This window comes from Camelina sativa, chromosome 8 (genome assembly GCF_030686135.1).
Source record: "Camelina sativa cultivar CO46 ecotype springtype chromosome 8, ASM3068613v1".
Taxonomy (NCBI): domain Eukaryota; kingdom Viridiplantae; phylum Streptophyta; class Magnoliopsida; order Brassicales; family Brassicaceae; genus Camelina; species Camelina sativa.
The window spans coordinates 24,346,090-24,371,693 of record NC_141887.1 but is presented as its reverse complement, the minus strand read 5'-3'; the positions used below and the strand labels follow the sequence as shown (position 1 = coordinate 24,371,693).

Below are 25,604 nucleotides of genomic sequence, written 5' to 3'. Positions count from 1 at the left end.
CTAATGACAGACTCTCCAAGGACGAAGAAGGGGAGGATATAGATGAGAAACTATACAGAGGAATGATTGGAAGTCTACTGTATTTGACTGCTAGCCGTCCAGACATATGTCTGTCAGTAGGGATCTGTGCACGCTATCAAGCTAAGCCAAAGATGTCACACTTACTAGAAGTAAAGAAGATCATCAAGTACATCAAAGGGACATTGGACTTCGGTATCTACTATACCAAGGATACCAATACCAGTCTGAGTGGGTATTGTGATGCTGATTGGGCAAGATCTGTGGATGATCGTCGCAGCACAAGTTGAGGATGCTTCTTCATGGGCAACAACCTAATATCATGGCACAACAAGAAACAAAACAGTGTCTCTTTATCAACTGCTGAGGCTGAGTACATTGCCTTAGGAAGTTGTTGCACACAACTCCTTTGGATGCGGCAAATGACTTCTGACTATGGTATGGATTCTGATACTCTGTTAATTCATTGTAATAATTTGAGTGCAATAAACATCTCTAAGAATCCTGTGCAGCATTCTAGAACTAAACACATAGATATTAGACACCACTTTGTTCGTGAATAGTTGAGGCGAAACTTATCGAGATTGACCATGTGAGCACTGATTTTCAGGTGGCTGATTTGTTTACCAAGCCTTTGGACTTTAACAGATTCATTAATCTGAGAAAGTCTATTGGTGTCTGTGAATTCTAATCTCTTTCTCTGAGTTGTGTTGATCTAAGATAGGAACATGAGTTAAGACAGATCATAGAAATCCTGGAATATATAGAAGATCAACACTCTGAAAAAGCTGTGGGAAATAGCTGTCTGTCATGCCGGTCTATCCATCCTGTTAAACGTTGTTATGATTTAAGGAGGTCAAAGAGCTGTGAAGAGACATGCACATTTATTCTCAGGTTCAATAACCTGTTGAAAGTCAAGCCTAGAATCAGTGACTGACAAAATCAAATGATGTCACTGAAGTTCAAGGTGATGAAGCAGCCATCAAGAGGCTGAGTGGAATATATACTAAAAAAAAAAAAAAATGATGTGCTCTTCAAAGATATGATCTCCAGCTGCCTTAACATGTTATGATGGGCTAAAGACTAAAGGCATGCCAGTGTGAAAGACTACCCACATGCAACAATTCTCTGATCTCTCAAGAGGTTGTGATAGTTCCTAATGAAGGTTCTGAACAAGTAGTTGACACGACAGAGGTATGATTAGTGTTCTGATTTCTATGTTAATAAAAAAATAATAATAATAATTAAAAAAAATTGCTCATGTGTGTTTAATTCTCGATCTGGGTCCCTTAGGGTTTATCATTAGTGGCCTAGTGGGTGTGTGTATCCGTGTTTGATTCATGAATCTGATAAATTGGATCATAAGAAGGAAAGAACAAGGTTTATTGGTGCATTGTCATTAATTGTGGTTACATGAATTGGCAAGAGTATGTGGTCGAAAAAGGAAATAGATGCAGTGTACACTGATGGTTAATTGAGTATTTTCAGGATTGCCTCTTATTTTTTGGGCCGGGACTGAGCAGTCCATTGATTCTCATGAGCGTGTATAAAAGGAGCGGCTAGGGTTTTGAGCTTCTAATTTTTCTCTCCTCTGATTTTGCTCTCTAACTCTTGATCACCATGAAATATGTGTTTAGCGGTTTCCACTATGATTCTAGTTCGGATGAGGAGCTTCACACCCCTCCGTTAGCCCTACCTCCGCCGTCTCCTTATGTCTCGATTGATCCTACCACGGCGATGGTCGTCTACGAACCTCGAGATGAATCACCTACAACAACTCCAGTGCCGGCGGACCCCTTGCCGAGGCCAGCTATTGTCGAGATGGATCACAACACATGCGACTCTTCATCTTCTCTGCCAAGGAAGGTGCGATCTCGTTATCCGGTGGTTGATCTCACTGGTGACGTCCTTGTGCCTACTTTGTCGAATAAGGGAATCTCGTCCCGGCTGCGTAAACGACAATCAGTTGCTGATGCGGACAGCCGCGACTCCAAGTGTCCGTCTCTTGGAAAGGACAAGGGCGTGTCCTCGTCTTGCGGTGCTCCTTCAAAGGAATTTGACTCAAAACGGTTCATATCCGCTGATGCTGCTCGAAGGTATGGTTTCTTTGCTTCTCGAACCATTGCTGCTGAGGTTTGCTACTCTCTGGGAGTAGATGATCCAGCTAGGGAGCTGCTTGATCAAGCCGGTCTGTTGAAAACTGTCACTCAAATCGGGTCTTATGATTCTGATGTTGTCTATGAGTTCTGGGCAAATCTTCCAGCAGTTAAGGTTGAAGGGAACTTAGTTGATGTGCTTGTTAGAGATTGGGTGTATGAGTTTTCACCAAGCCGCATTAATGCCTTGTTCGGTCTTCAGGTGGTTGATGTACGCGAACAAAGACTACAGACAGCTGCGATTCTGGAGGAGGATCTTGCTCTCTTTCTATCCGGTGGCAAAGTGAAGACCTGCAAGCAGCTGGTGTCAACGGCAATCAAGGACCCGGTGATCAAGGATTTGCATAAGATATGCTGCAGCAACTGGTCTCCCACGGTGAATACAGGGTACATTTCAGCAAACAGAGCCATGGTGATCTACATGATCATGCATCGCATTCCGTTTGATTTTGGGAGAATGATCTATGATCAAATCATACAGTTGGGTCTGCAAGCTCAGTCAGGGTTTCGTCTACCGTTTCCCAGTCTTATTCATCAGCTCTTGGAAGCTCAGCGCCCTGTTCCGAGTCTTCAGCAACAAGACACGAAGAAGACAAAGGGGAAGAATATTGTGTAACGGCCTGCGGAATCGGTTCTTCGCAGTGGTAAGTCTGCAGAGCGCAAAGCCATCCGGTTGGCCATTCAGATTCTGCAAGATACCTCTTGGAAGCTGGTAAGTAATCACATCTCTGTGTGCACTTCGAAGTATTCATGATATTTTTGACTAAACTATGCCAACCAAGCAGGGGGAGATGAGTCTGATTCAAATGTTTGAGGGGGAGTCTGAGCTGAGGGGGAGATGTTTGAGTTTTTTTATTATTTTATTCGCTATTTTTATTTGTTGCTTCCTGTAGTTTTTTTTCTTTCTATGCTTTAGACTTGTGTTTGGAAGTTTTTAGTGTTTGAGACTTGTTTTTTAATTTGTCTGATAATTTGGTTGGTCTCATTGCTTCTTTGGTGATAACTTATCTGCCTGATGATTTTTTGAGATACACTGTTGGTACAGTTGTGTCTGTGTTTTGGCTGCTGGTGTTTGTTTGTGTTTTTGACAGGATAAATGCAATGGATGCTTGTTTGACAAGTTCAGTCAAAAAGGGGGAGATTGAAAGTGCAACAGAGCTCTGAAAGGAACATGCAACTGTGAAGTGTCTCAGAGGGCTGATATGCTGACGTGACATGACGTGCTGACGTGGAGAAATATTGTGGACGTGATGACAAGATGCGTGTTAAGGAAGAAAGAAGAGATCAAGATATACTCGAAGATATTGAGAGTATATTTGATAAGAAGAGATAAAGGAAGATATTTTCTTAGGGATAAGGAATATTTTCTTTTAGTTAGGATACACAAAGATCTAGGTTAGAGATCGTTTGTGGGGTTATAAGTAGGCGTGGGCTAGCCGAAAAAAGAGCTAGCACTCGCGGGATAAAAGTTGTGAGATTTGTATACCTTCAAGCAAATACAAAAAGCTTTGAAGGTGAGTGTGTTTTAACTCTTTTAGATCTACACAGGGTGTTGTGTTAGATAGATAGGAGAGTGAGTTTAGTTTCAAGTCTTGTAAAAAACAGAAGTTTTTATAAGATTGATTAAAGCGTTTGTTTGGCGCGTTCCAAGTGTTTTATTGTGTGTGTTGTGTTCTCTATACTTTAACACAAAGTTCCAAACTATTGTTCCAAAACATTGAAAATTCATAAACTATTTTTTTTTCGTTAACAGGTTTGTCAATTGTCATCTCTTAAATAGTTAAATTCAAACATTGAAGTTGTTTCTTCTGTGTGGTATATATGTAGTTTTTTTTTTTGTAACTTTGCAATAATTAAAAATGCTGCTTGAATATATGTTTTCTTTAGGTTAGTCTATTGTCATATATAGCCAACATAGTGATGATTTGTGTTTTTGGCGACATCTAAGTTAAGGTCTTTTGGTTTATGTCCAGAAAAAGAAATTCCATAAATCCGTTATAAGATTTTGATTTTTTTTTTGTTAATAACCGTATAAATTTACGCGCGAAAAATTATAGTTCGTTAATCATTTTTAGAAACTTTTGTATATATTATTATCATAACTAACAAGAATTTCAAGTTTTGGATTAGAAAAAAAAACCATAAATCAAAATAGAGTGAACTTCAATTTTTTTTTGTGCCTAAAATTTTCATATGTTACATTATTGATAGATTAAAATTTAGTCTAGTGGTTTATGTTAATGTCCTTGTTATATATCACCCACTAGTCAATTGAATCAATCAAACTTTTGATGAGTAAACTAATAAATCAAATAATAATGTTGGCATTAAAAAGTTACTTTTATTCATACAAATATTAGTGGAGCGTTATACGAATATTAATATTATAATACTATTAAAAAAATCAGAATATGTAAAGAAATACCAATATATTTTAATTTTGTGCGTATATAGAAAAAAAAAAAAAAAAAAAAAAAGAAGAGAATATTCTAATGTGGGTGGACCTAAATGCAAATAGGCGGAAGTACCGACAAAAAGAAAGTGAAGCGAGAAGAGATGATGAACAGTATCTTCTCCATTGACGATTTCTCCGATCCTTTCTGGGAATCACCTCCGATTCCTCTTAATCCCGATTCTTCCAAGTCCGTTACGGCGGCTGAGGACCAATCGGAATGGACTTTCGAGATGTTTCTCGAAGAGTTTTCTTCTTCGGCGGTGAGCTCTGAGCCACTTGGAAACGACGCGATCGTCGGTGTTTCTTCGGCCCAGTCTCTTCCTTCTGTTTCTGGACAGAACGATTTCGAGGAGGACGATAGCCGATTTCGCGATCGCGATTCGGGGAAGCGGGATTGTGCTGCGGCGACGGTGGTTGATGATTACCATCGTGTTCTCAAGAACAAGCTTGAGTCTGAGTGCGCTACTGTTGTTGCTCTTAGGGTTTGTTTGTTTAATCTTCTTTTTAGTTTATCTATATTGTGTAATTTGTGCGTTATTTTGATTTGAATCTCAAGCTTCTCATGTTCTATGTTCTATATGCTCTCCTTTGTTTTTGCTCAGGCTGGGTCTGTGAAGCCTGAAGATTCGACTGGCTCTCCAGAAACTCAATTTCAACCAGTTCAATCAAGTCCTCTTACTCAAGGTAAGAGCCCTTTTCTTGTTATCATGTGGATGATCGAAGATTACCCCTGTGGATTCGTATTACTATTTTCTCGTCTCTGCTATGAATGTTATGTTAAGGAATTGTGCTGTCGAACATGGAACATGGTAACCTTTGTTTGTTGTTGTTGTTGGATCATGCGACTAATTTTATTAATCAAGTTTCAATCTTTTTGTGACTTTTTGGAAGACTTTAATAAGATTAGGGTTGACATGGATTCTTGTGGTTAGTTCAATGTTTCTGTTTGAAATCGTTATATCAGCGCTACTATTGATCTTTCAGATATCTGTTTGAGGCTCACACATAGTAAGTTTAATGGTGGTAGGTTCTTTGGTGGCCCCAGGAGAAGTTGGTGTTACTTCTTCCTTACCAGCTGAGCTGAAAAATACTGGTGTACCAATGAAGCAGGTCACTAGTGGATCGTCCAGAGAATATTCTGATGACGATGACCTTGATGAAGAGAATGAAACCACTGGTTCCTTGAATCCAGAGGATGTAAAGAAATCTAGAAGGTAATGATTCTTTTTGTCCAACTTCTTTTCTTTTGAAGCTTACCGCTTTACCTTTACAGTGAAACAGTTTTAGAGAGCCTTGTTCTTCCTTTAATGTTTGTAGGATGCTGTCAAATCGAGAGTCAGCTAGGCGATCTAGAAGGAGGAAGCAGGAGCAAACAAGTGATCTCGAAACACAGGTTTTGTATCATATCCTCTTAACACTTTATTATTATTTTTTTTTGTGTCGAACAATATTAATGAGCCTGCCCTAATTTCTATTTTTGTAGGTTAATGAGCTAAAGGGTGAACATTCATCACTTCTTAAGCAACTGAGCAACATGAATCACAAGTATGATGATGCTGCTGTTGGAAATAGAATACTAAAAGCTGACATTGAGACATTAAGAGCTAAGGTAAGAAGAGTTCAGCATTCTTCCCCTCTCCTTTATTCTGAACTTCAACTACCCTTATGTTTTTTAAATATGATTATAGTAATTTTCATGTTATGTTAAGGTGAAAATGGCGGAAGAAACCGTAAAGAGAGTAACAGGAATGAATCCTATGCTTCTCGGGAGATCTAGTGGACATAACAACAACAACAACAGAATGCCATTAACTGGTAACAACAGGATGGATTCTTCTAGCAATATTCCAGCTTTTCAACCACACTCCAACCTAAATCATATGTCAAATCCAAACATCGGCATTCCAACCACTCTACCTCCAAGACTCGGAAACAATTTCGTTCCTCCTCCATCCTTGAACTCCCAAACCAACTCCCAGTTGCAGAGAATAAGAAATGGGCAAAATCACCATGTTGCTCGAAACGCCAACCCTTACGGCTGGACTACTGAACCTCAGAACGATTCAGCATGGTAAGCTAATCAGTGGCTCTCTTTTTTTTTATAAGACCATTGAACAATTTTTTTAAAAACATTTCTATGATCCATGTTTATACAGATCAGATTCCTGTTTCCCCCATTTTTTCGCTCATTTTACAGGCCGAAAAAATGCGTGGACTGATGAAACAAGAAGCTGCGTTCGCACTGTATTAATGCATCTGCATTTGTAATTTGTAAGTGTTATAAGTAAGTTATGATCCATGAGAAAAACATTTTGTGAAAATACAGTCTCATGGCTTTTATACAACAGTCCTTGTCTTATATAACATTACAAGATTCTTAATAGAAAGAATCGTGTTTCTATTTCTAGCTTAATGACAGAGTGGCGATCTGTTTTTTTATCTAAATTAAAAAGAAAAGAAAGGTCAAATCATATCATATCCAACATGCTTTTTCTAATTATTCCCCTGTCATTAAATTCCGACAACCTCGGCGATTTCCGTGGTAGATCGATCAAGCAACCACATTTTCTTTCTTTCTGAAAGACAAAAACAAAAAGAAACAGAGGAGAAAACGAGACGACGACAACCAAGTAGACAAAAGAAGGCGTCGTTCTTCCCTTTTTTTCTCCTCTCTCTCTCTCTCTAGTCTCTCCTTTACGGCGTACGTTTGGTCAAAATGGGTTCCAGTAAACTGAAACGCGCCATTGGAGCCGTGAAAGATCAAACAAGCGTAGGATTAGCCAAAGTTGGAGGTCGAAGCAGCTCTTTAACGGAACTCGAAATAGCCGTCGTGAAAGCCACGCGGCACGACGAGTATCCAGCAGAGGAGAAATACATCAGAGAGATCTTAAACCTAACGTCTTACTCACGCAATTACGTTAGCGCATGTGTGGCAACTCTCTCGAGACGTCTCAACAAGACCAAGAACTGGTCGGTTGCTCTCAAAACCTTGATTTTGATCCAACGGCTGTTAGCAGATGGCGATCGAGCCTACGAGCAAGAGATCTTCTTCGGAACAGGACGAGGAACCAGGTTGCTTAACATGTCTGATTTCAGAGATGCGAGTCAGTCTGATTCCTGGGATTACTCTGCTTTTGTTCGGACTTACGCTTTGTATTTGGACGAAAGGCTTGACTTCCGGATGCAAGGAAAGAGAGGGAAACACGGCGGTGATTGTGATTCCGGCGGCCAGGAAGATGATCATCAAGAAACCAAAACCGATATTCGGTCAAGAGCTCTTGTGGTGAAGTCTAAACCGGTCGCAGAGATGAAAACAGAGAAAATTTTCATTAGAGTACATCATTTACAACAGCTTCTTGATCGGTTCTTAGCTTGCCGTCCAACAGGTAATTAATTAATTTACTATTTCAAATTAGAGATGTGAATTAAGCCATCCAGGCCTCTCCATTACAATCTCTTTACTTGGAACCCACGTATTTTAAAAACTTTCTTGGTTAACAAGTTAGGTCTTTGCAACAGGTAATGCGAAGAACAACAGAGTGGTGATTGTGGCTTTGTATCCGATAGTAAAAGAGAGTTTTCAGATATACTATTACATAACAGAGATAATGGGAGTATTTATAGATCGATTCATGGAACTAGATATTCATGATTCGATCAAAGTCTATGAAATCTTCTGTCGAGTTTCTAAACAATTCGACGAGTTAGATCCGTTTTACGGATGGTGTAAGAACATGGGAGTTGCAAGATCTTCAGAGTATCCAGAATTGGAAAAGATCACACAGAAGAAACTTGATCTCATGGATGAGTTTATCAAAGATAAATCAGCTTTAGCTGCACAAACAACAAAATCATCATCAAAAAAGTCTGTGGAGGAGGAGGAGAATAAAACAGAGGAAACTAAAGAAATTCAAGAAGATTTAAACTCCATTAAAGCTTTACCAGAACCGGAACACGTCGAAGAAGAAGAAAAGATGGAAACAAAGGGAGATGTTGAGGAAGTGGCTTCAAGACATGACCAAGAGGGTGATTTGCTGGATTTAACGGATGAAGCAGGTGCAACAGCAGGAACTGTTGGTGACAGTTTGGCTTTAGCGTTGTTCGATGGAGCCGTTGGGACTGAAAGCGCCTCTGGACCAGGGTGGGAAGCGTTTAACGATGATTCGACAGATTGGGAGACGGCATTGGTGAAATCGGCAACGAGATTGTCGGGACAAAAGAGTGAGCTTGGAGGAGGATTTGATAGTTTGTTGCTTGATGGAATGTATCAGTACGGTGCAGTTAATGCTGGGGTCAAAACGTCTACTGCTTATGGAAGTAGTGGAAGTGCGAGTAGTGTGGCTTTTGGTTCTGCAGGAAGACCAGCAGGTAAAAAAATATTTATAATATTGTTATTATCATAGTTTAAAGAGTGAGAGGTCCTACAAATTATTTTGAGTTCAATTTGGTTTTGACTTTTGATTTTGATGTAAATGGTGATGCAGCCTCAATGTTGGCATTGCCAGCGCCGCCACCGACAACCAACAGAAGCACCAGTTCGGTAATGGTTGACCCATTCGCGGCATCGCTAGAGGTGGCTCCACCAGCGTACGTGCAAATGAATGATATGGAGAGAAAACAAAGATTGTTAATGGAAGAACAAATAATGTGGGATCAATACAACAGAAATGGAAGACAAGGTTACATGCATTTCGGACAAAACCAACAACAACAACAACAACATTATCAGCCTCCATACTCCATGGGACCTTATTCTTACACACCTCGCTATTGAAGTTATATAAACAAAAAAAAACAAAAAATCACCACTGAAGAGCTTGAAAGAAAGGTCCTTTTTTGTTGTCCCTCTAACATTGTAAACTCTTTTGGTCATTTTACTTTGTTAACTTGTAAGACGAATTAAAGACAGAAAAGAAACATATACATATATGATGTGTCTTTTCTACTTCTGTTAACTATATAATCTTCCGAATTTTAACACTCCAAAAAATCGTCTAAAACACATATTAATTATTAATAACAATATCTTGTAATATAGTTTTGAAATTGGTGAACAAAACCTCTATGAAGCTATATCATAAATCAAACGTATACGTACTAAGCGAAACTGATGAAACATTTGAAACCCCCAATTTTTAATGTTAACAAACATCTTAAACCCCCAATTTTAACATAGTAAACTGAAAGTTTTTTTTGTTTTTAATGCGGGACAAGTTTCAAATCTTCATGTCCACTATATATAAATGTCTAATTTTCACTTTGTATCTTCACAGAAACATCAAGATAAGCCAAAAGCAATGAAGACTTCCATGAGCATCGTGGTTGTCTTCTTCTTTGTGGCCTTCTACGCCATCTCTGCTGCTTCCTTAAACCCTGAGGAAACTTGCATACGAAGAAACATGGACAGGTCGCGACCGCCAAGCTCTTCATTAGAACCCAATAAGTCAATGTTCGACTCTCTTAGGGACACTTTGTGCAGAGACATGGGTCGTGCTGTCATGTTCTATGTGAGGATAAACGGGAAATTTCCATCTCACTATGTGAAGGCGATGTGTAATGTGTTTGGAAATGATGAGAAGAAAGTGAAGGAGTATGTTATGGAGAAGTGGTTGGGAGGTTCGAAGCTCGTGTCTAATATATCTTGTGCTATTCATTGATATGTTCTGTGATTGACACTGAAAACTTAAGACACCACTACTATGATTTTGTATTTTAGACTTTTAGAGTGGCTACCGGTTAAAGAATATGATACATTACCATTGATGTTGAAGCAATTAATTGTCCAAATTAAAAGTTCCTTAGCTAGTATAGTAACAATAAAAATGATTACATAATTTCATCTGATAAATATAGATGGGGCTCTAATACTAGATTTACCCAGTTTATTCTTTGCAGAATAGTCTGCTGTACACACAAATTACATGTTAGCTATATTTACACAAATTCTAAAGACAAGCCTGTTGGTTATTGTCAAATCGACGCGTTTTTGTCTCGCTTTGTTGTTTCTCCATTGGGCAACAACATCTAATCTGCAAATCAGATGGAGAAGAATCAGATGGCTTTGATCTACCTCCTAGGTGCTTCCGTCCTAGTTCTAGATGACACTTCTGACTCTAAACTATGAAGCTTTTTTGAGTGAAGCTTTCAATATATCATCTGGAACTGTCCATGAAAGCAAATGTCCAGCTGAATCACCGCTCAGTAATTGCTTCAGGTCGATCGTGAGATGCAGAGCTGTAACTGGTTTCTTATGAAATTTCAACTCCTTGTGTAGAAGCAACTTGTATTCTGGCACCTGATCCCCTAAATGTATCCCTACTGTTATGTTGCTAGCAGGTTTGTTCTCGGCACTCACCGGATCAGTACAATGTACCATCTGCCACACTCTAAGTGCCCCGCTTTGATGACCAGTCACGTACCAGGTTGTTTCCAGCCAGTCAGAAAACGTTGAGCCTATTACTGATACTATCAAATCTGATGGTAATTGCGATGTTTTAACCACAGCAAGGCAATCGCCATTGATGCTCCAAACTGCAAGTAAATTTCCAGCAGCAGTTATGATTTCTCCTGTAAGGTCATTTATGTAGATTGCTGAAATGGGAACCGGAAAATTAGGAAGCTGCCTCACAAAACTTAAAGAACTGAGATCCCATATGATAACTGTACAGTCATCTGAACCGCTTGCAATCATCATGTAAGGTTGGCTTACACGTAGACAAGTGACCTTGGCTGTGTGTGCACAAAGGGATTTCTCTAACCGTAAACGCCGTGAACCACGCAAGCCATCCTTGTTGACTCTCCACAAAGAGACTAGGCCATCGTCTGCTCCAGTGACCACACTGCGCCCGTCATGACTAACACCAGCACACTGGATCTGGTTGCCTTCATGGAGATTTTCATGGGTAGATAAGAGCTTGTCCTGATCATAGCTCATAAATCTCAAACTCATGTCTGGGAAACCCCATCTTATGTATTTCTTATAGCCTCTAGGTTTCAGGAAACAGTTAGAACCGGCAACAAGCAACTTCTCACTGAAAGTGATGATTTGGTTAATCGATGATGATAATTTACGTATTTCGCGAGGAACAAGATGCATCGAGTGTTTCAGAGGATGCAGAGGGAATTTTCTGTCTGTCCTTCTTTTAACATGAGGTTTCTGGAATAGTTGTTTTGGCGTTTGTCCAAAATGATTAATCTGTGCTAGTATGGATGCCTTCAAGGTAGGATCTGTAACTGCATCCACATCCACATTCCCCTCATAGGTGTAATGATAGAAAACATTTACAGCTTTTTCTGCAGCCTAAAGATTAACAACCTCATGATTCGATATTTTAGGAAGCAACATCTCTAAGTCTCTACTATATTTTCTCTGTTAACTAGCAAAAGGAAAACAGGTAATGTACCTTTCCTCTCTGCTTGTGCCCAAATATGAGATCTATCCAGTGATGCAGATTCTCTGAAACATAATCAGACTCCAACGCTTCTCTGTGCTTGCAGATGAATTCACGAAAACTTCCTCTAGCCCAAGGAGGTAAAGATACATTACTCACCTGTAATTACACAAAGAACTTTCTTATGAAAGGGAAACAGAGAAGTAGAAGGTACATTCGAGCACCAGTAGAGCAGCTAAATCTACCTTCTCCCCTGACTGTTTTTCACCCAAATCAAGGTAAAATCTATTTTTTAAGAACTCAGGCATGTAGAAAAATTCAGGAATTAGTTCTTTCACATCTGATGTATTTCCTTTTCCAGCTGCACTTAGCCAAGTTTCTTTAATACTATTAAAAAGTCGATCAGCATGATCAAATTGACCACCCTGCAGCTTCTGGTTTTCAGCACTGAATGGTGGTAGGCGAATAAGGTAAAACAAAACAATGCCAGCACTTGAATAGTGAGACCCGTAATGAAAATTTGGAACCTCTGGATCATCCCAGCTCTCATATCTGAAATGAAAAAGGGAAAAGGAAATCATGAGAAGCAATCATTGGAGATGATGCGACAAAACTTCATGGTAAAGAACACACTACATATTGTTCAAAATGCAAAACCATAAACCTTTTTCTAAATTCTTCTTCTCCTTCAGGTGTCTGGCAACCCATTGGTTTGTCAAGCTTGCGAAAAGTCTTTGGATCTGACAAGTCAAGACTCTCGCTATCATAATCTGCTAAAATCCACGGAAATACTGGATACTGTGTGAGATCACTGTATCCACGTCCTGCTAAGGTGTTGAGATGCATTAGGTATTGAAAATTGCTGATCTCCCCATTTTGCCATCTTTTCGTGAAAGACTTTGCCATCAATTTGAAAAGACGGCTACCCTCTTTACTTTCCTGTTTCGCAGATCCTGAAATGGTTGTATCGAGCCTGAAAAGAAAAACGAAATAAACAGAATAAACAACAACTTCGTAGATTTAGGAAAGGCCTCATGGATACTAAGCTATATAGTGCTCAGCTCTTGAGCTTAACTTGACATTTTTATTCATGATTAGAGAAAAAAAAAAAAAAAAGAGAAAATGCTGAGAGCGCCAAATTTTAAAGCGAAATAAAATGAGATGAAAAGCAACAAGATGCCATACATGCTGTTCCTTGGAAGATTCATGGCAAGGAGATTTCTGAAGACTTCTTCCCTCTCTTTCTTGTGGAACACAAGGAGATCATTACATCCATCCATGCTAAATATCTCAACAGCAACTGGACGCAGCTCGTAATCACGCTTTAAAATCTCATGAACACTATCTAGCTTCCACATACGCCGAGGATGTGGCAAGTTACCAGTCACACGCACTTTTTCCTTTCCCCAAGCCCCACCACCATATGCCCATGCTCTTCCCCCTACAGCGTCGGTTTTCATTTTTGTACTCCATAATGTGCTAGACTTGGACTGTGATTCCAAGCTTCCGGTGAATTGTTTCGTCACACCTAGAGCCTGATCAATAATGGATAGCTCATCTTCCCATTCCTTCTCACAGATACATCCATGATCATCAATGTAAAAATTCTCTATCACATATAGGCAGAGTTCCCCTATTAAGAAGATCCCATCATGTTTGTCCAAACCAACAACTCTCTCACAGTTATATTGGAATTTAACCTTTTCAAGATGTTCCAGATAAGGTCTGATCAAATAGTCACCATCATCATTCAGTTCCTTCTCTGATTCTTCCTCTACAGCTCTGATTTCATCCATACCAGAGGAGGAATTTCTTGGAGATCCATTCTCAGATTTTGCATCTGTGTAGACGTTTATTGGAACAGATGCTGTACTACAAGATTTGCCACCAAAAGAAAGAGCATTCTGAAGACTCGCCTCATTTGTACTACTAGCTCTATCATTATTCCATCCATTTCTAGCAGAGGAAAAATCCTTAAGGTCATCAGCTTCGTCGAAAAATGACTCACTGTAAAGTTCACTTAGCAGGAAAGCTTGCTCCGAATCCATATCAGAAATAACTAGGCCATCTTCATTTTTGGATTTGAGTAGCTCAATTTCTCCAAGTTCCAACTTCCCTTCTAGTAAATTATGGATGCTATCAATTTTCAGTTTACATCGTTCAAGCTTTTTCCGCATTCTGTAAGGACCTTCAATAGGACAGAGTTGCCATTTATCTTCAAATCCCTGGGAAAGACGCAACGGAAATATACCACGTTCGTGTACCAGCTGCTGGAGATGAGTTTGCCACACACTCTCGGCATAAAGTATCGAACCATATTTATTTTGCCGGACAACTCTAAGCTCAGCGGACATAGCATCACGCACAATTTCAAGTGCATATCTTCGCTCACTTACCTGCTCCCAGTGTTTCTCGTCTAACTTCGACGTATCTCGTGATTTTCTCCCCATCTCTCTAGTGCGGCGACCATCCATGCCTTTCATTCTAACATCAGGAAATTTTTCTGAGCCAGCTATGTACTGTTTCCACATAACTGCAGCACCCTGCTCGAGTACTTTATTTATAATTTGTTCGGAGCTCTCAAGCCACTTAGAGAATTCTGGAAGATTTTCAGTCAGTAATCTATCAAAACCCCCGTGTAATACATCAACTTTTTTTCCTCGGTGTGGTTTTTTGACAAGCAAATCTTGAAAAGCAGATTTCCGGTGAGCCAGCAAATATCTGACAATATTAGATGCCATGTTTTGCACATTCTTTCTCTGGTCATGGAGTAGAGATATTAAATTCACACACAAACTGCAATTCAAATCTCTATCAAGATTGCTTGGGCAAAATATAATATTCTTGTTTGCAACCAGCAGTTGAAGAACTGTTGAGATATCAACTTCAGATTCCTCGACGCTTAGATTTGAAGATTGACTCTTATTAGATTCAACAAACAATCCCAGACGTGAAAGTAGGTCCTCCTCTCCAATGATTGTCAAGAACGATGGAAGAAAACAATACAGTATTGCTCGATTTGTATTCTTCAGGACTGAGTGCACATAAGCATCGAGTTGCCTGGTTGCTCTTCCTATCGATAACAGACCCTTCCCTGAAGAAGTGGCTTCTTCAACCCTACCATCTTTGTTAGCCAATTGCAGGATTGATAACAAGAACTCAAGGGTTTTAAGAACTCCAGTTGGTTGAGGAAAAGCTCCCATATATACACGATCTACAATCATCCAGCAAAATGCATCCAAGTTTGTAGACCATTTTCTTTTGTCCAATGTTTTGTTAGCCTCTTCATCATCACGCAATAGACGCCTTTCGAGATAGTTCATGACTCTGCTAAGGCATAAGCCTTGAAATACTAGAACACATTCAGGATCCACATATAAAGGAATCATTTCTAAAATGCTTTCCAAAGCCTGTACTGCTTTGATCTGCTCAGTCATTAAGTCAGCACATACCTCCGCCATAAAATCTAGCATGGCACTTGCACCAGCAGAACACGTCCCACCACCATACCCAGACTCATCAGTTTCGAGGAGAATTTTTGGGCTAATGGTAAACATTGTTTGGGCAGCAGATGAACCTTGTGAACCTGACATGTGATCTGAAGATGCAGCAAATTCACTAACTGAGATATGCGACGGCAGAGGAGAAGAACTTGTAGAACTTTTGAATTCATTATAGTTAGAGCTTAGCGAGGATACAGCCTGAGATGGTGATGGAGTGAATGGAACGTCAAGACTTGATTTTCTAGAGAAAAAGGGAGACTCTAAAATCGAGAAAGATTCAGACGTATGGGGCTCTGTTGGCTGAACTTCACTTGAACTACCTTTGCGATCTAAAGATTCCATTTCGCTGGAGGCTGATACAGGGCCAGCATGATCACCATCTTGTTTCTTAACATATTCACGACCTTGAAATGATTTCATTGAATCCCTTGGTGGTGTTGTAAGAATGTTTTCCATCTTATCAATAGCGACATAATCTGAAGGTAAAGGCAAGACTTCAGAGCTCACACTGGCCTGCTCTTGAGGAAAGCTTCCAGCACTGATGGAGATTTTTGTGGACTCGTCCCGGTGAGGAAATCTAGAGGAAGTGCTTTTTGCGCTGCTATCATCCCAACAACTTATATTCTGCTCTTCTCCTTTCACTGAGAGCTGTTTGGCTATCTTCACAGCATGAGAAGCCCTGCAACACGACCCAACTTTTGGTCAAAATTTGCAAAACATCTTGCAGATCTTATCTAGGACCTTTTGACATGCAGGAATAGAAGATTAGTAAAGAAAAATATTGTCTCTATGCCATGAGACTATAAAAGGGATGGAGAATAATAATTTGAATCCGAAATAGCAAATGCATGTACACATCTATGTTCAGTACGTGGTACTGAAAAACATATATTTATGCAAAAGGCATTGATGCAAACCTGACGCAAGAAAAGTAAAGATCAGCACAATTTTGGAGAAATTCTGCGCATCTACAAGCAGCTGAAAATTGAGGGCACATCTTCGCAAGATCAACCATGAAACGGATAACAGATGTCGCAGTAGCAGGAGCTGATGCTTCACCGCCCATCAACCGTGCCGCGTATGTTTTATGTATTAAAGCTTCCCCTTGAAGGTCTCCAGTCATACCTGCATTGCCCTCAACAAGCTCATCTACAAGTCTATCCCTCACCTGTGAAAGGTTTCCAGAGTGGTGAGCAAGCATTGATTGCATGCTCAATCTTTCAAAAGTGGATTTAGCCATAGCAACCACTGAATCCAACAGATCTACAAACTTCAACTCCACATGGCTTCCATCACCCGGCATTAGTTCATGAAAATCTAACATCCGTACCTCTGGTAGTCTTGGAAAAACAGGTTTTCCAAAAATCAAGCAGAACAAAATGTAATATATGTCTGGAGAATCATAGAAGCTTTGAAGTACCCGTGCCAGCCCCTGATAACCTCCACTTGAAAAAAAAATAAGAGAAAAGCTTAGGGAAGAAGTGAGACAAACACCGAGAAGGGTCATGATCCATCTCATACTACTAGGATGCACAACTTCATCAAGAAAGTACGTCAGTAATTTTGATGAGACTATCTTATGCCAACGCTCCAGCAGTTCTTCTGCTTTTATGGTTACCTGGAGATCAATAAGCATTTCCAGAAGCAAATTTCTCACAATTACATGCTTTCCCATTGACTCGCGCATGGATGAGTTCTGTGATTTTATTTCAGGTGGATTAAATGTCATAATCACAAACCTAACCACACTTTCAAGCTCAGAAGTAAGGAAACCATCTTGTAAGACGAATCCAAGAAAAATTACTAACTTTTCTAGGACAAGAACTTCCACATCCCCTCGTTGAAGTGTCACTAACAAATGTTCCACCAGATTGATTTGACGCAGAATTGTAAGATTGTGACTCCTGTACCAAAGCATTGAGACGAGGTTCTCCAAAAAATCAAGTAAGGCAATCTGGATGGAAACAGGAGCTGTCACCCAGAGGGTCCAATCCAGGAGAACATGTTCCACCATATCTGCATTGGATAAGACAATGCAGTTTGAAGTTTCAACAGGACTATCTCCTATTTCAAGCTCAGATAAATGACTAAAAGAATCTTTGGGCCCTGAAAAATCATCCAGATATCCATGAGATCCAACTGAAGAAGGTTCAGACTGAAAATTTGACAGACTAAGATCCTCATAGTTGTTTTCAGGTGTAATCTCCGTAGGTGACATGCAAATAGTACTTTGTCCACTCCCCAACTTCTTTGGCTCTGAAAAGAAAGCTTCACATGCAGAAATTTGGAACAATATCTCCAAACATTTCATGTCAAATAGCGCCATCTTGGGACGCAAAAACAGAGCTAGTAAATGGTAGCCCCTGTATGTTTCCATATCCTTTACATTCTGAGAATTCTGATGAAGCACACATGCAAGCAGTGAAAGAGACATATATATCATATCTCTAGATTCGGAAGCTTCAACAAGTGCAAGTACAACAGCCATTCCTCCCACAGAGCGTATAGTATCCCCGACCACATTTTGTCTGCAGATACTCGCATTTCCCACTAGGCGCCCGAAACGCGGAATTCCTATATCATTGAGAAACGTCCAATGAAACAAAATTGAAAATAAAATGGAAAATACGAAATTATATGGGATCATTGATTACCTCCAATAAGGGAAGCAGCAGCGGACAATGGGTCAACCAGGTTGAGGAGGGAAAAACTTCCAGTCGTGCGCATGAACTCTGAGCATGTTCCATCAAATGCAAAAATAAGTTTCTTACCGGGTAACTGAATTGAAAGATTCTCTAACCTCTTGAGATCCCATACAATCCCACTACCATCTGCCTTAGAATCGCCTTGTCTATTACTGTCGTCAAACTTTTGGATACTAGACGATGATGACATGTCAGTATCTAAAAAGTCAAGGATAGCCATGCTGCCTCCACCACAAGCCTGATTAGGGACGAAACATAAGAGATGTGCATCCTGAAATAGACCTTTATACCCTCTACCAAGAATGTACATGAAACCAATGCAGCCTGATGTGAGCACCTCCTCAAAAAGATAACATGAACGTATTTTCCATGCCAAACTGCTAACCCTGGCACAAGTAGCTGGAGTTCCAATTATTACTTGCAAAGACTTTCCAACAGGTGAAGGAGAATACCCCAGTTTACCCATGTGCCTAAGTTTTCCATCAATATAAACATAAGCAACGCTAGCCTGGAAGAGTCCAGCAAGAGCATTTGGCTTACTATGGACAACAACAAGGTGATGCCACTTGCCCTTCTCAGTTTCTAATCCAGAAAATGACAAAGAATTTGAATTGCTAGTGGCTAGAGTCAAAATACCATCCTCTTGAAAATATAGTTCTGCATAGGATTGACTTTCATCACTTATTTCACTAACAGAAAATATCCGGAAAACATTTCGTTCACTTTGCTGCCCACTCAAACTGTGTGTCTTTGATGCACCACCAGCTTTATAGACTTCTGACTCTTTTCCTTGGGTTGTCAAAAAATTACAATACTGGAACCAACAAACAAATGAATAACCAGCAGCAGGAGGCCAAGATCTTTCTCCCAGGGACACCTGAACAGAAGCACACCCAGTTTTGCTCATGTCCATTTCAACAAAAGGGGCCAGGGAAACATCTTCCAAACTTGTGTCTTCCATGAGAATTAGTTTTTCCATCATACCAACTAGTGAGTGACCCGAATGCATAGCCCTCATTTGCATAACATATCTACACAGCAGTTTGAGCTCGGATGGAGACAATCTGCACCAGAATAAGACTATACTATGAATAAGATCAGCCAGCCAATTAACCGTAGTCACCCTAAGACTATGTACTAGATTTTTTAGCTATGGTCAACTACCTGTACGCCCCAAGAACTTCAACAATCTTTAAAGCATGAGAAAGAAATGGAGATGAACCCGGAAGAAAGGGTTGGATAATCTCCAGCAGGAGCTCTACGCAACCTGTTCCATTATAATTCCATTAAGAGGAAGGCGCAGCCGACAAGAGTGAAGAAGAGAAAAAACAACAAAGATAAGATTTCAAAGTTAACTTTTCCAGTAATAATGACCCCAAGGGGAATCCTCGGACAGACAAAGTTCTTACCAGCTGACGTGAGGTTTTCCAGGTTGAATGGGCTGGCACGTGCAAGCCTTTCTAGAAGATTCAGAAATTCCAGCTGCATTTTTGGAGTAAAAAGCAACAGTGAACGGATCAGAACTCTGACAGCACCTGCATTATAGATCCTCTGCTTGTCAGGATTAAATTGGCCAGATGGAGTTTTTACAAGAAAGCTTGCTTTTACACTTTCTGCCGTCTCAGCTGAGGCCATAGATTCTGATGTCAAAAACGGTGGAAGCACAACTTCAAGTGCAAGTTCTAAAAACAGTTGTATCACCTGTGTTTCCAGATCAGCACACAGCAAACCAGACTCCACCACAAGATCATAAAATATCTGAGATGTAATGACACTGTGCAGTTTCATCCTATTGATAGAATTATCACAGGCTGCAGTTGTCATGAGGCGCAACAGATATCTGAACAATTTGATGAAAACCATCACAAGAGACTCATCCCTACACTCTTCTTCCCCTTGGAACGTATGAAGGGTGGTCAATAGAAGAGAAAAACCAGTGGCTTCACCAAATACTCTTTGAGCAGAGCCATTAACCCCAAGAATACGCCACAGAGCACCCATGGTATCACATCTGGCTTCATCGTAAAGCTTGTATTGATGCCCAGAGATTCCAGTGACCATTCCACTCTTCAACACATCGATAACAGCTTCTAACTCTTCATGATGGACCTGCTTGGATAATAAGATAAGAGTTACCCTTCACAAGAAAAAAAAAAGAAGGATTTCTGATACCTATGCAACAGAACCTCAATAGTGGCAGCATAATTTAAAGAATAAAAAGCCTTGTCAAGGTAATAGAATTTGATGTTTTTTATCAGAGAAACAAGAAGACACATTGTAATATATCAATAATGCATATTCTTTGAATGTAGAGTTACCTGTTCAATATCTTCTGTGATTAAACATGACAAAATCCTCAAAACACCAGTACGATGTTCATCAGAGATTAAGAATGGAAGAATGACAGTCACACCGTTGGCAGAACGAAAAGCTGCCTGATTAGCTTCAGATTTCTTTAGTAAAGAGATCATACAATCCCAGCCAACAGTTATAGTGCTGTCAACTTGAAAGATATGGAACTTTCCTGAACCAGATTCAATCCGCTTTGGTGATGAAATGATGGCATCCTTACTATCTAGGTGTTGTTTGAAGCTAGGTGAGCTAGGTACCCGATCCAAATAATTAGAAACTCCACTATGCTGATCTGGACCCATGAGAAGTTTGCACTGCTTCAGATCATCTTGTAAGACTTCCAAAACACCAACTTCACCTAGGACTTTCTTGTACTCTAGATCGAAAGATGTGAGCTTTACAAAGAAAGAAAGTATGGTATGCTTCAACTCGGAATTGATTGGCTGTTGCAGCAAGAAACAAAGTGACAATAGTTCTTGCTCTGGAACACAATTTACAACTGTGACAGCATATTCAAGAATTTTGAGGATTAACTCTTGCAGCGAGGCAGGAAAACCACCCATGTTCAGCACCAGAAGTGGAACAGTCCTTAATTCTTGGCACATTCTATAGTTTTCCATATGGCTCGTGAATATCTTGAACATTCGGTTTAACACTTCAGCCTGAAGATCCTTGTTCTCTGCTTTCAGAAAGATGTCTTGCAACATTTGGACAGCTTCAAGGTCTTTAACTTTACCATTACCATGATCCTCATCATACAGATTGTTAGCGGTGGGCTTTGTGTAAGAAAATAGTGAAGTACTTGCTCCAGGTGACTCAATGGGACCAGTCTGAGCCAAGGTGACAAGAACATCAAGCAATCTGGACAGTGAAGGGGAGAAATGTTGTGAAGCCCTGTCATCATTTTGACTACTATTCAATGAAAGAGGTGGCTGATTTTCAGAGTCATCGGAACCGCTATTTTTGTGTGGAGATGAATGATTGAATGCAAAAACCATATCTTTCCGCATAGAAGACAAAACCAGGGCAAACTGTACAAGAAAATGGTAACCATGTGCATTTCGTATGTCCTCTTTGAGCCTAACCCCACCAGTTTCTATACATTAGTCAAATTTGATAAAGATTAGCAACCATAATCAGAGTAGTTAACAAATCCAAAAGTAAGAAGATCACTGCCGAATATCTCTACTCTCCACTACATATTTTCATGGCAATTGACATATTTTGATTCCTTATGTATGTTTCTAAGCCAAATTACCAGGTCTGTATGATAGTTCCACACATTCAAGTAACAAATCCACAATTCCCATTGTATAAGATGAGTCCCCACAATCCGGATCAAAATCTTTGACAGCCACTAGGAGAACCTTTATCTGCAGAAGAACTCAGCAAAACATAGTTCAGAAGAAGTTGAAACAGAGCGAGCAGTCATACCTTGTGCCAGAAAAACTCAATTAAGAAACCTTTATATCTAGAAGTAACAAATTATAGGTTCATACTTCTTTCACACTATACAGAAACCAAATAGTTTTTCTTAAATACAAGATCTATCAGAGGCAGTTTTTTAGTGATCTAGCTTCTTAACAAAGATCTTAAGGTCACAAACCAAGGACAAGTACTCAAACAAACTCCTTCATTTAAGAAAACGAATATTGTCAAATGCTTTGAAGATTACTATAAGCATCATAAAGAAAACCTTTTAAACACCAGATTGCGGCTATTTAGCAGTGGTAAGGTTGTGAAAAGAAGAGTATATATGCACAAAACCAATAGTTATCATTAGCTTTTGGCTCATACTCTTCTAGTAAAATTAACCTAAGTCTCCTGATAACCAAATTCTTAATCACGGGAGACCTCGGATAGTGTGACAATAAGCATGAAATACACGAGAATTAATATTCCACAGTGAGGCTATCTACAAAATCTAATGGCATACCAGATGGTGTTTGCGTATGTAGCTTGCCGTGCTACCATTGTCATTGACAAGAAGTAGCCCAAGGATCTGACAGTGACAAGAAAGGGATTCACAAATGGAACTGTAAGCATCGCAACATACACATAAGTTTAAGTTTCAAAACACATTGCTCATTGCTCGATTTGTAGAAGAACAGGTGAGCAACAAATTACCTGCATTGCATGTCTGTGAAGCTGTATGTTATGTAATGAAACTAGGCCTTCTTTATATTGAGAAAGAGCCACGAGAGAACCATTGTAAACCATTTTGAAAAGCAGCTCAAAAGAGTCATCTTCAATCAAACTTTGTGCAGCAGAAGGATGGCTTGCCAATGCTTTCATGATATGGACAACATTCCCCACCACCTGCAAATAAATGGAGACGCATTAAAGTCTCAATCGATAAGGCATTGCAAAGTGTACACTTGGCCAGCATGAAACACATTTTAGAAAATTATGTTATACATGACTCTGACTAGAACCATTAAACAGAACCTCAAGTATCTAGCTTGGAGAGTACTACATCTGCCATCTTTACCTTTTCTTCAGCATTAACAGTTTTTTCACCTTCACTATATGTCAGAAGCGCATTGAGAATGTGTATTAGACAACATAATATCCCAGAATCCAATAGAGATTGTTTGTCGAAAGGCTGAAAGAAAACACATAAAAGGTTGAGTATATAAACCAACACAGTTTTTATTATATAAGCCATCAAAGAGCCAGCACCCTCAAAATTTTCTACTGCCTCGAAAGGTGAGCGTAACTACCAGTTAGCTATCAGATATTCAATCTCAATAACAAATTTTGGTATTATTTAAACGCATAGCTGAGTAAGGGAAAAACTAAAAGGCAAGTAAAAGTCAAAAGTACCCCAGATGCAAGGACTTCAACAGCAGTTAAAAGGTTTGCACCATGACTTGAACCCTCCTGCAGGAAAGAAACAAAACAAAATCATGGTTAACAGAGAAAGAATGTAACATGTCCTGATTCACTGTAATCAGAAGGAAAGGCAAACCTTGGTGACTTCAGAAAAAAACTTTAGTACTTTCTCAACATCCAATGATCTTGTCTTGCTGCTAATCTTTAACTTTTCAACATCTGTCACAAATGCTCTCCCAATGACGAAAGAGAATACATGTGTTTCTACTAAACTGCAATTGAAATAAAATTCCCAATATGGTTGATAATCTCATATCTGATATCTGAGAAGGGAAAGAGAGTACAGAAGACCCTCTAATGAAGAAAAATGTTCAAGGTAGGAAATGTATGATCCCTTTATACAAGCTTAAATCATGTGGAGACTCTGAGACATTTCCTAGTTGACATGCAAATTGTCTCTTGGAAAAGAATAAAAGTAGCTGAATATGATTTCATACAAATAGAAAAAGAGAGATTTAGAAATAGCTTACATGGTAACTAACTGATCTACATTAGCATGCTGCTTCACTAGTCTACAAAACGTATTCACACTCAGATTCAGGGCGGCTTCTTTCTCCTGCTGTGACATATATGAAGGATTAACAGTAGTGATTTTCCATGCCTTTTTCCTTTTTTTTTAAATGTGAACACAATAAGTGATTGACTGATAGTACATAACATCAAGGTCACATCTATGAACAAATGATAAAAGCACGCAATGAGTGTGAAGTTATCACACACGAACCTGTTCAGAGCTTGATGAACGGAACACTTCCCAGTATCTCGTGAAATCCAGTTCCAGCTTACGTTTGTCTCGGCTTTCCAAGGAGTAAAGAGGAGAACCATTGGTTACTTATGCCAACATATGATTAGTGAAAGTGCACAAAATAAATTGCCTTGAGAAACTAATAAATAAACTATCACTGTGAAATCAGAAAAATATACCATAAAGGTAGCAATCGTTGTACGGTGTCATCACTATTAATCAGTTGACAAAAGTCATCATTTAATAGTGTCACATTAAACTACCTACTTGGTTAGCTCGTCTGATTCAGACTTTCTACTTGACCATATCTCTTCTCTGCTACTGCTACACTAGAACCGAATCATAAACCTAGCAATTGCTATCCCCTACATACGACTACAAAATCTGCGGAGTACCTTGTAGGAGATAATGAATTGAAGTCATGCTGAGCGGAGACAGCGTTAATAGAGGACGGGGAAGCTGATGAAGACGGTGGAGTAGGGGGATCACTGACGACGTTTAACTCGGCGGTCGTTTCAGCTACTCCAACCTTATCCTTCAAGTCCTGAAGCAATGTTCTCCATTTCATAGTTCCACAGTTTCGATTCACGACACATTCATCCGATAACCAGTCCTCCTGACCCAGATCCGAGTCGGTTATCAGAAATCAACCAGTTTCTTCCGATTCCTCGATTAAACCAATAACGAAACGGAATCAATGAATACGAACAACCCAGACATCAAAAAAAAAAAAAAAAAAAAAACTATGTTAGCTGGTGCAATGTGCAAGGAGGATTAGGGTTTGTTTGGTAGTAAGAACAAAGTCAGAGATCCAAATATGCGATTAGCGATTCAACACCCCCACAACAACAACACTTTTCAAATTTGGCTTCATCCTCTGAGGAAACAGATTCTGATACAGAGAACGCGACGATTCGAGATTAACGGAGAAAACAAAAACAAAAAAAAATCAATTGAAAGGTCGATTTAAGAAAAATAAAATATGAATATCTACGTTTTGTGATGTGGTCATCATCGTTGATCGTTCGTCGTTTCTCCGCGCCTTGTTTCTCGGCTTCAAACGAAAGTCTCAAGTCACCATCTCACTTTCTCTCCCTCACTCACGCTATTTTTCTTTATTTATTAATATCCTCTTAATATAGATTATTTACTTTAAACGCAACATTAATTAAGCTCCTGATTAATTGTTTATCTTATCGCCCCTGGAATGAATCTATTTCGCATTCTTACCCCGTTATTCTTTAAAAAAATCATTTAGGTCCATAAAGAAGATTACGGTTTTGACGATCATCCCCAAAAGGCCAAAATGTGATGCAGAGCCGCACGTGTGAGTTAACACGTGAGAATAACAAGTTGATTTACGAATAATCTCAGCCTTACACGT

The 25,604-nt window shown here is 39.5% G+C and overlaps 5 protein-coding genes across 13 annotated transcripts; 4 read left to right on the top strand and 1 right to left on the bottom strand.

Moving 5' to 3' along the window:
• Positions 1–1,638: 1,638 nt before the first annotated feature.
• Positions 1,639–3,338, top strand: LOC147940409 (uncharacterized). The gene is made up of 2 exons (XM_087461289.1): positions 1,639–2,786; positions 3,266–3,338. Exons 1-2 carry the CDS (start codon positions 1,639–1,641, stop codon positions 3,336–3,338), a joined length of 1,221 nt encoding a protein of 406 aa, XP_087317415.1.
• Positions 3,339–4,615: 1,277 nt separating this feature from the next.
• On the top strand, positions 4,616–7,030 carry LOC104707827 (basic leucine zipper 10). 2 transcript variants are annotated; one of them, XM_010424260.3, is made up of 7 exons: positions 4,616–5,111; positions 5,232–5,313; positions 5,657–5,843; positions 5,947–6,022; positions 6,113–6,238; positions 6,339–6,700; positions 6,786–7,030. In XM_010424260.3, coding segments are annotated over exons 1-7 (1,263 nt in total). In that variant the 5' UTR covers positions 4,616–4,682; the 3' UTR covers positions 6,787–7,030. The 2 variants fall into 2 exon arrangements, with proteins under 2 accessions (XP_010422562.1, XP_010422561.1); XM_010424259.3 differs by having other exon boundaries at positions 4,617–5,111; positions 6,827–7,030.
• Positions 7,031–7,124: 94 nt separating this feature from the next.
• LOC104707826 (putative clathrin assembly protein At4g02650) lies at positions 7,125–9,472 on the top strand. The gene is made up of 3 exons (XM_010424258.3): positions 7,125–8,015; positions 8,149–8,997; positions 9,114–9,472. Exons 1-3 carry the CDS (start codon positions 7,346–7,348, stop codon positions 9,401–9,403), a joined length of 1,809 nt encoding a protein of 602 aa, XP_010422560.1. The 5' UTR covers positions 7,125–7,345; the 3' UTR covers positions 9,404–9,472.
• A 421-nt stretch (positions 9,473–9,893) lies between these two features.
• LOC104707825 (uncharacterized) lies at positions 9,894–10,459 on the top strand. Its single transcript, XM_010424257.3, has one exon. The coding sequence runs from the start codon at positions 9,927–9,929 to the stop codon at positions 10,284–10,286; it is 360 nt and encodes a 119-aa protein (XP_010422559.1). The 5' UTR covers positions 9,894–9,926; the 3' UTR covers positions 10,287–10,459.
• Positions 10,408–25,360, bottom strand: LOC104709796 (BEACH domain-containing protein A2-like). 8 transcript variants are annotated; one of them, XM_087461658.1, is made up of 20 exons: positions 25,215–25,360; positions 24,616–25,112; positions 24,200–24,272; positions 23,946–24,031; positions 23,552–23,687; positions 23,407–23,463; positions 23,072–23,185; positions 22,708–22,899; positions 22,517–22,582; positions 21,839–21,953; positions 20,547–21,676; positions 19,638–20,337; positions 19,393–19,495; positions 18,178–19,292; positions 16,441–18,097; positions 13,206–16,202; positions 12,685–12,993; positions 12,266–12,572; positions 12,033–12,179; positions 10,408–11,929 (listed from the first exon to the last, which is right to left on the bottom strand). In XM_087461658.1, the coding sequence occupies exons 2-20, from the start codon at positions 24,786–24,788 to the stop codon at positions 10,748–10,750; spliced, it is 10,659 nt and encodes a 3,552-aa protein (XP_087317784.1). In that variant the 5' UTR covers positions 24,789–25,112; positions 25,215–25,360; the 3' UTR covers positions 10,408–10,747. The 8 variants fall into 8 exon arrangements, with proteins under 8 accessions (XP_087317784.1, XP_087317788.1, XP_087317783.1 ...); XM_087461662.1 differs by having other exon boundaries at positions 22,517–22,616; positions 23,946–24,034; positions 25,215–25,342; XM_087461657.1 differs by having other exon boundaries at positions 23,946–24,034; positions 25,215–25,342.
• Positions 25,361–25,604: the final 244 nt, after the last annotated feature.

Bases quoted from the DNA above. Each gene is read 5' to 3' on its own strand.
- LOC147940409 (XM_087461289.1), top strand. From the start codon at position 1,639: ATGAAATATGTGTTTAGCGGTTTCCACTATGATTCTAGTTCGGATGAG. The intron at 2,787-3,265 runs GTAACGGCCTGC...TGTTTTTGACAG, and splicing joins ACAAAGGGGAAGAATATTGT to GATAAATGCAATGGATGCTT.
- LOC104707827 (XM_010424259.3), top strand. From the start codon at position 4,683: ATGCAAATAGGCGGAAGTACCGACAAAAAGAAAGTGAAGCGAGAAGAG. The intron at 5,314-5,656 runs GTAAGAGCCCTT...TAATGGTGGTAG, and splicing joins ATCAAGTCCTCTTACTCAAG to GTTCTTTGGTGGCCCCAGGA. The intron at 6,239-6,338 runs GTAAGAAGAGTT...TGTTATGTTAAG, and splicing joins TTGAGACATTAAGAGCTAAG to GTGAAAATGGCGGAAGAAAC.
- LOC104707826 (XM_010424258.3), top strand. From the start codon at position 7,346: ATGGGTTCCAGTAAACTGAAACGCGCCATTGGAGCCGTGAAAGATCAA. The intron at 8,016-8,148 runs GTAATTAATTAA...TCTTTGCAACAG, and splicing joins CTTAGCTTGCCGTCCAACAG to GTAATGCGAAGAACAACAGA. The intron at 8,998-9,113 runs GTAAAAAAATAT...ATGGTGATGCAG, and splicing joins TTCTGCAGGAAGACCAGCAG to CCTCAATGTTGGCATTGCCA.
- LOC104707825 (XM_010424257.3), top strand. From the start codon at position 9,927: ATGAAGACTTCCATGAGCATCGTGGTTGTCTTCTTCTTTGTGGCCTTC.
- LOC104709796 (XM_087461657.1), bottom strand. From the start codon at position 24,788: ATGAAATGGAGAACATTGCTTCAGGACTTGAAGGATAAGGTTGGAGTA. The intron at 22,583-22,707 runs GTAATTTGTTGC...TGTCACTGTCAG, and splicing joins TTCACAGACATGCAATGCAG to ATCCTTGGGCTACTTCTTGT. The intron at 18,098-18,177 runs GTAATCAATGAT...TCAATGATATAG, and splicing joins TGCTGCTTCCCTTATTGGAG to GAATTCCGCGTTTCGGGCGC.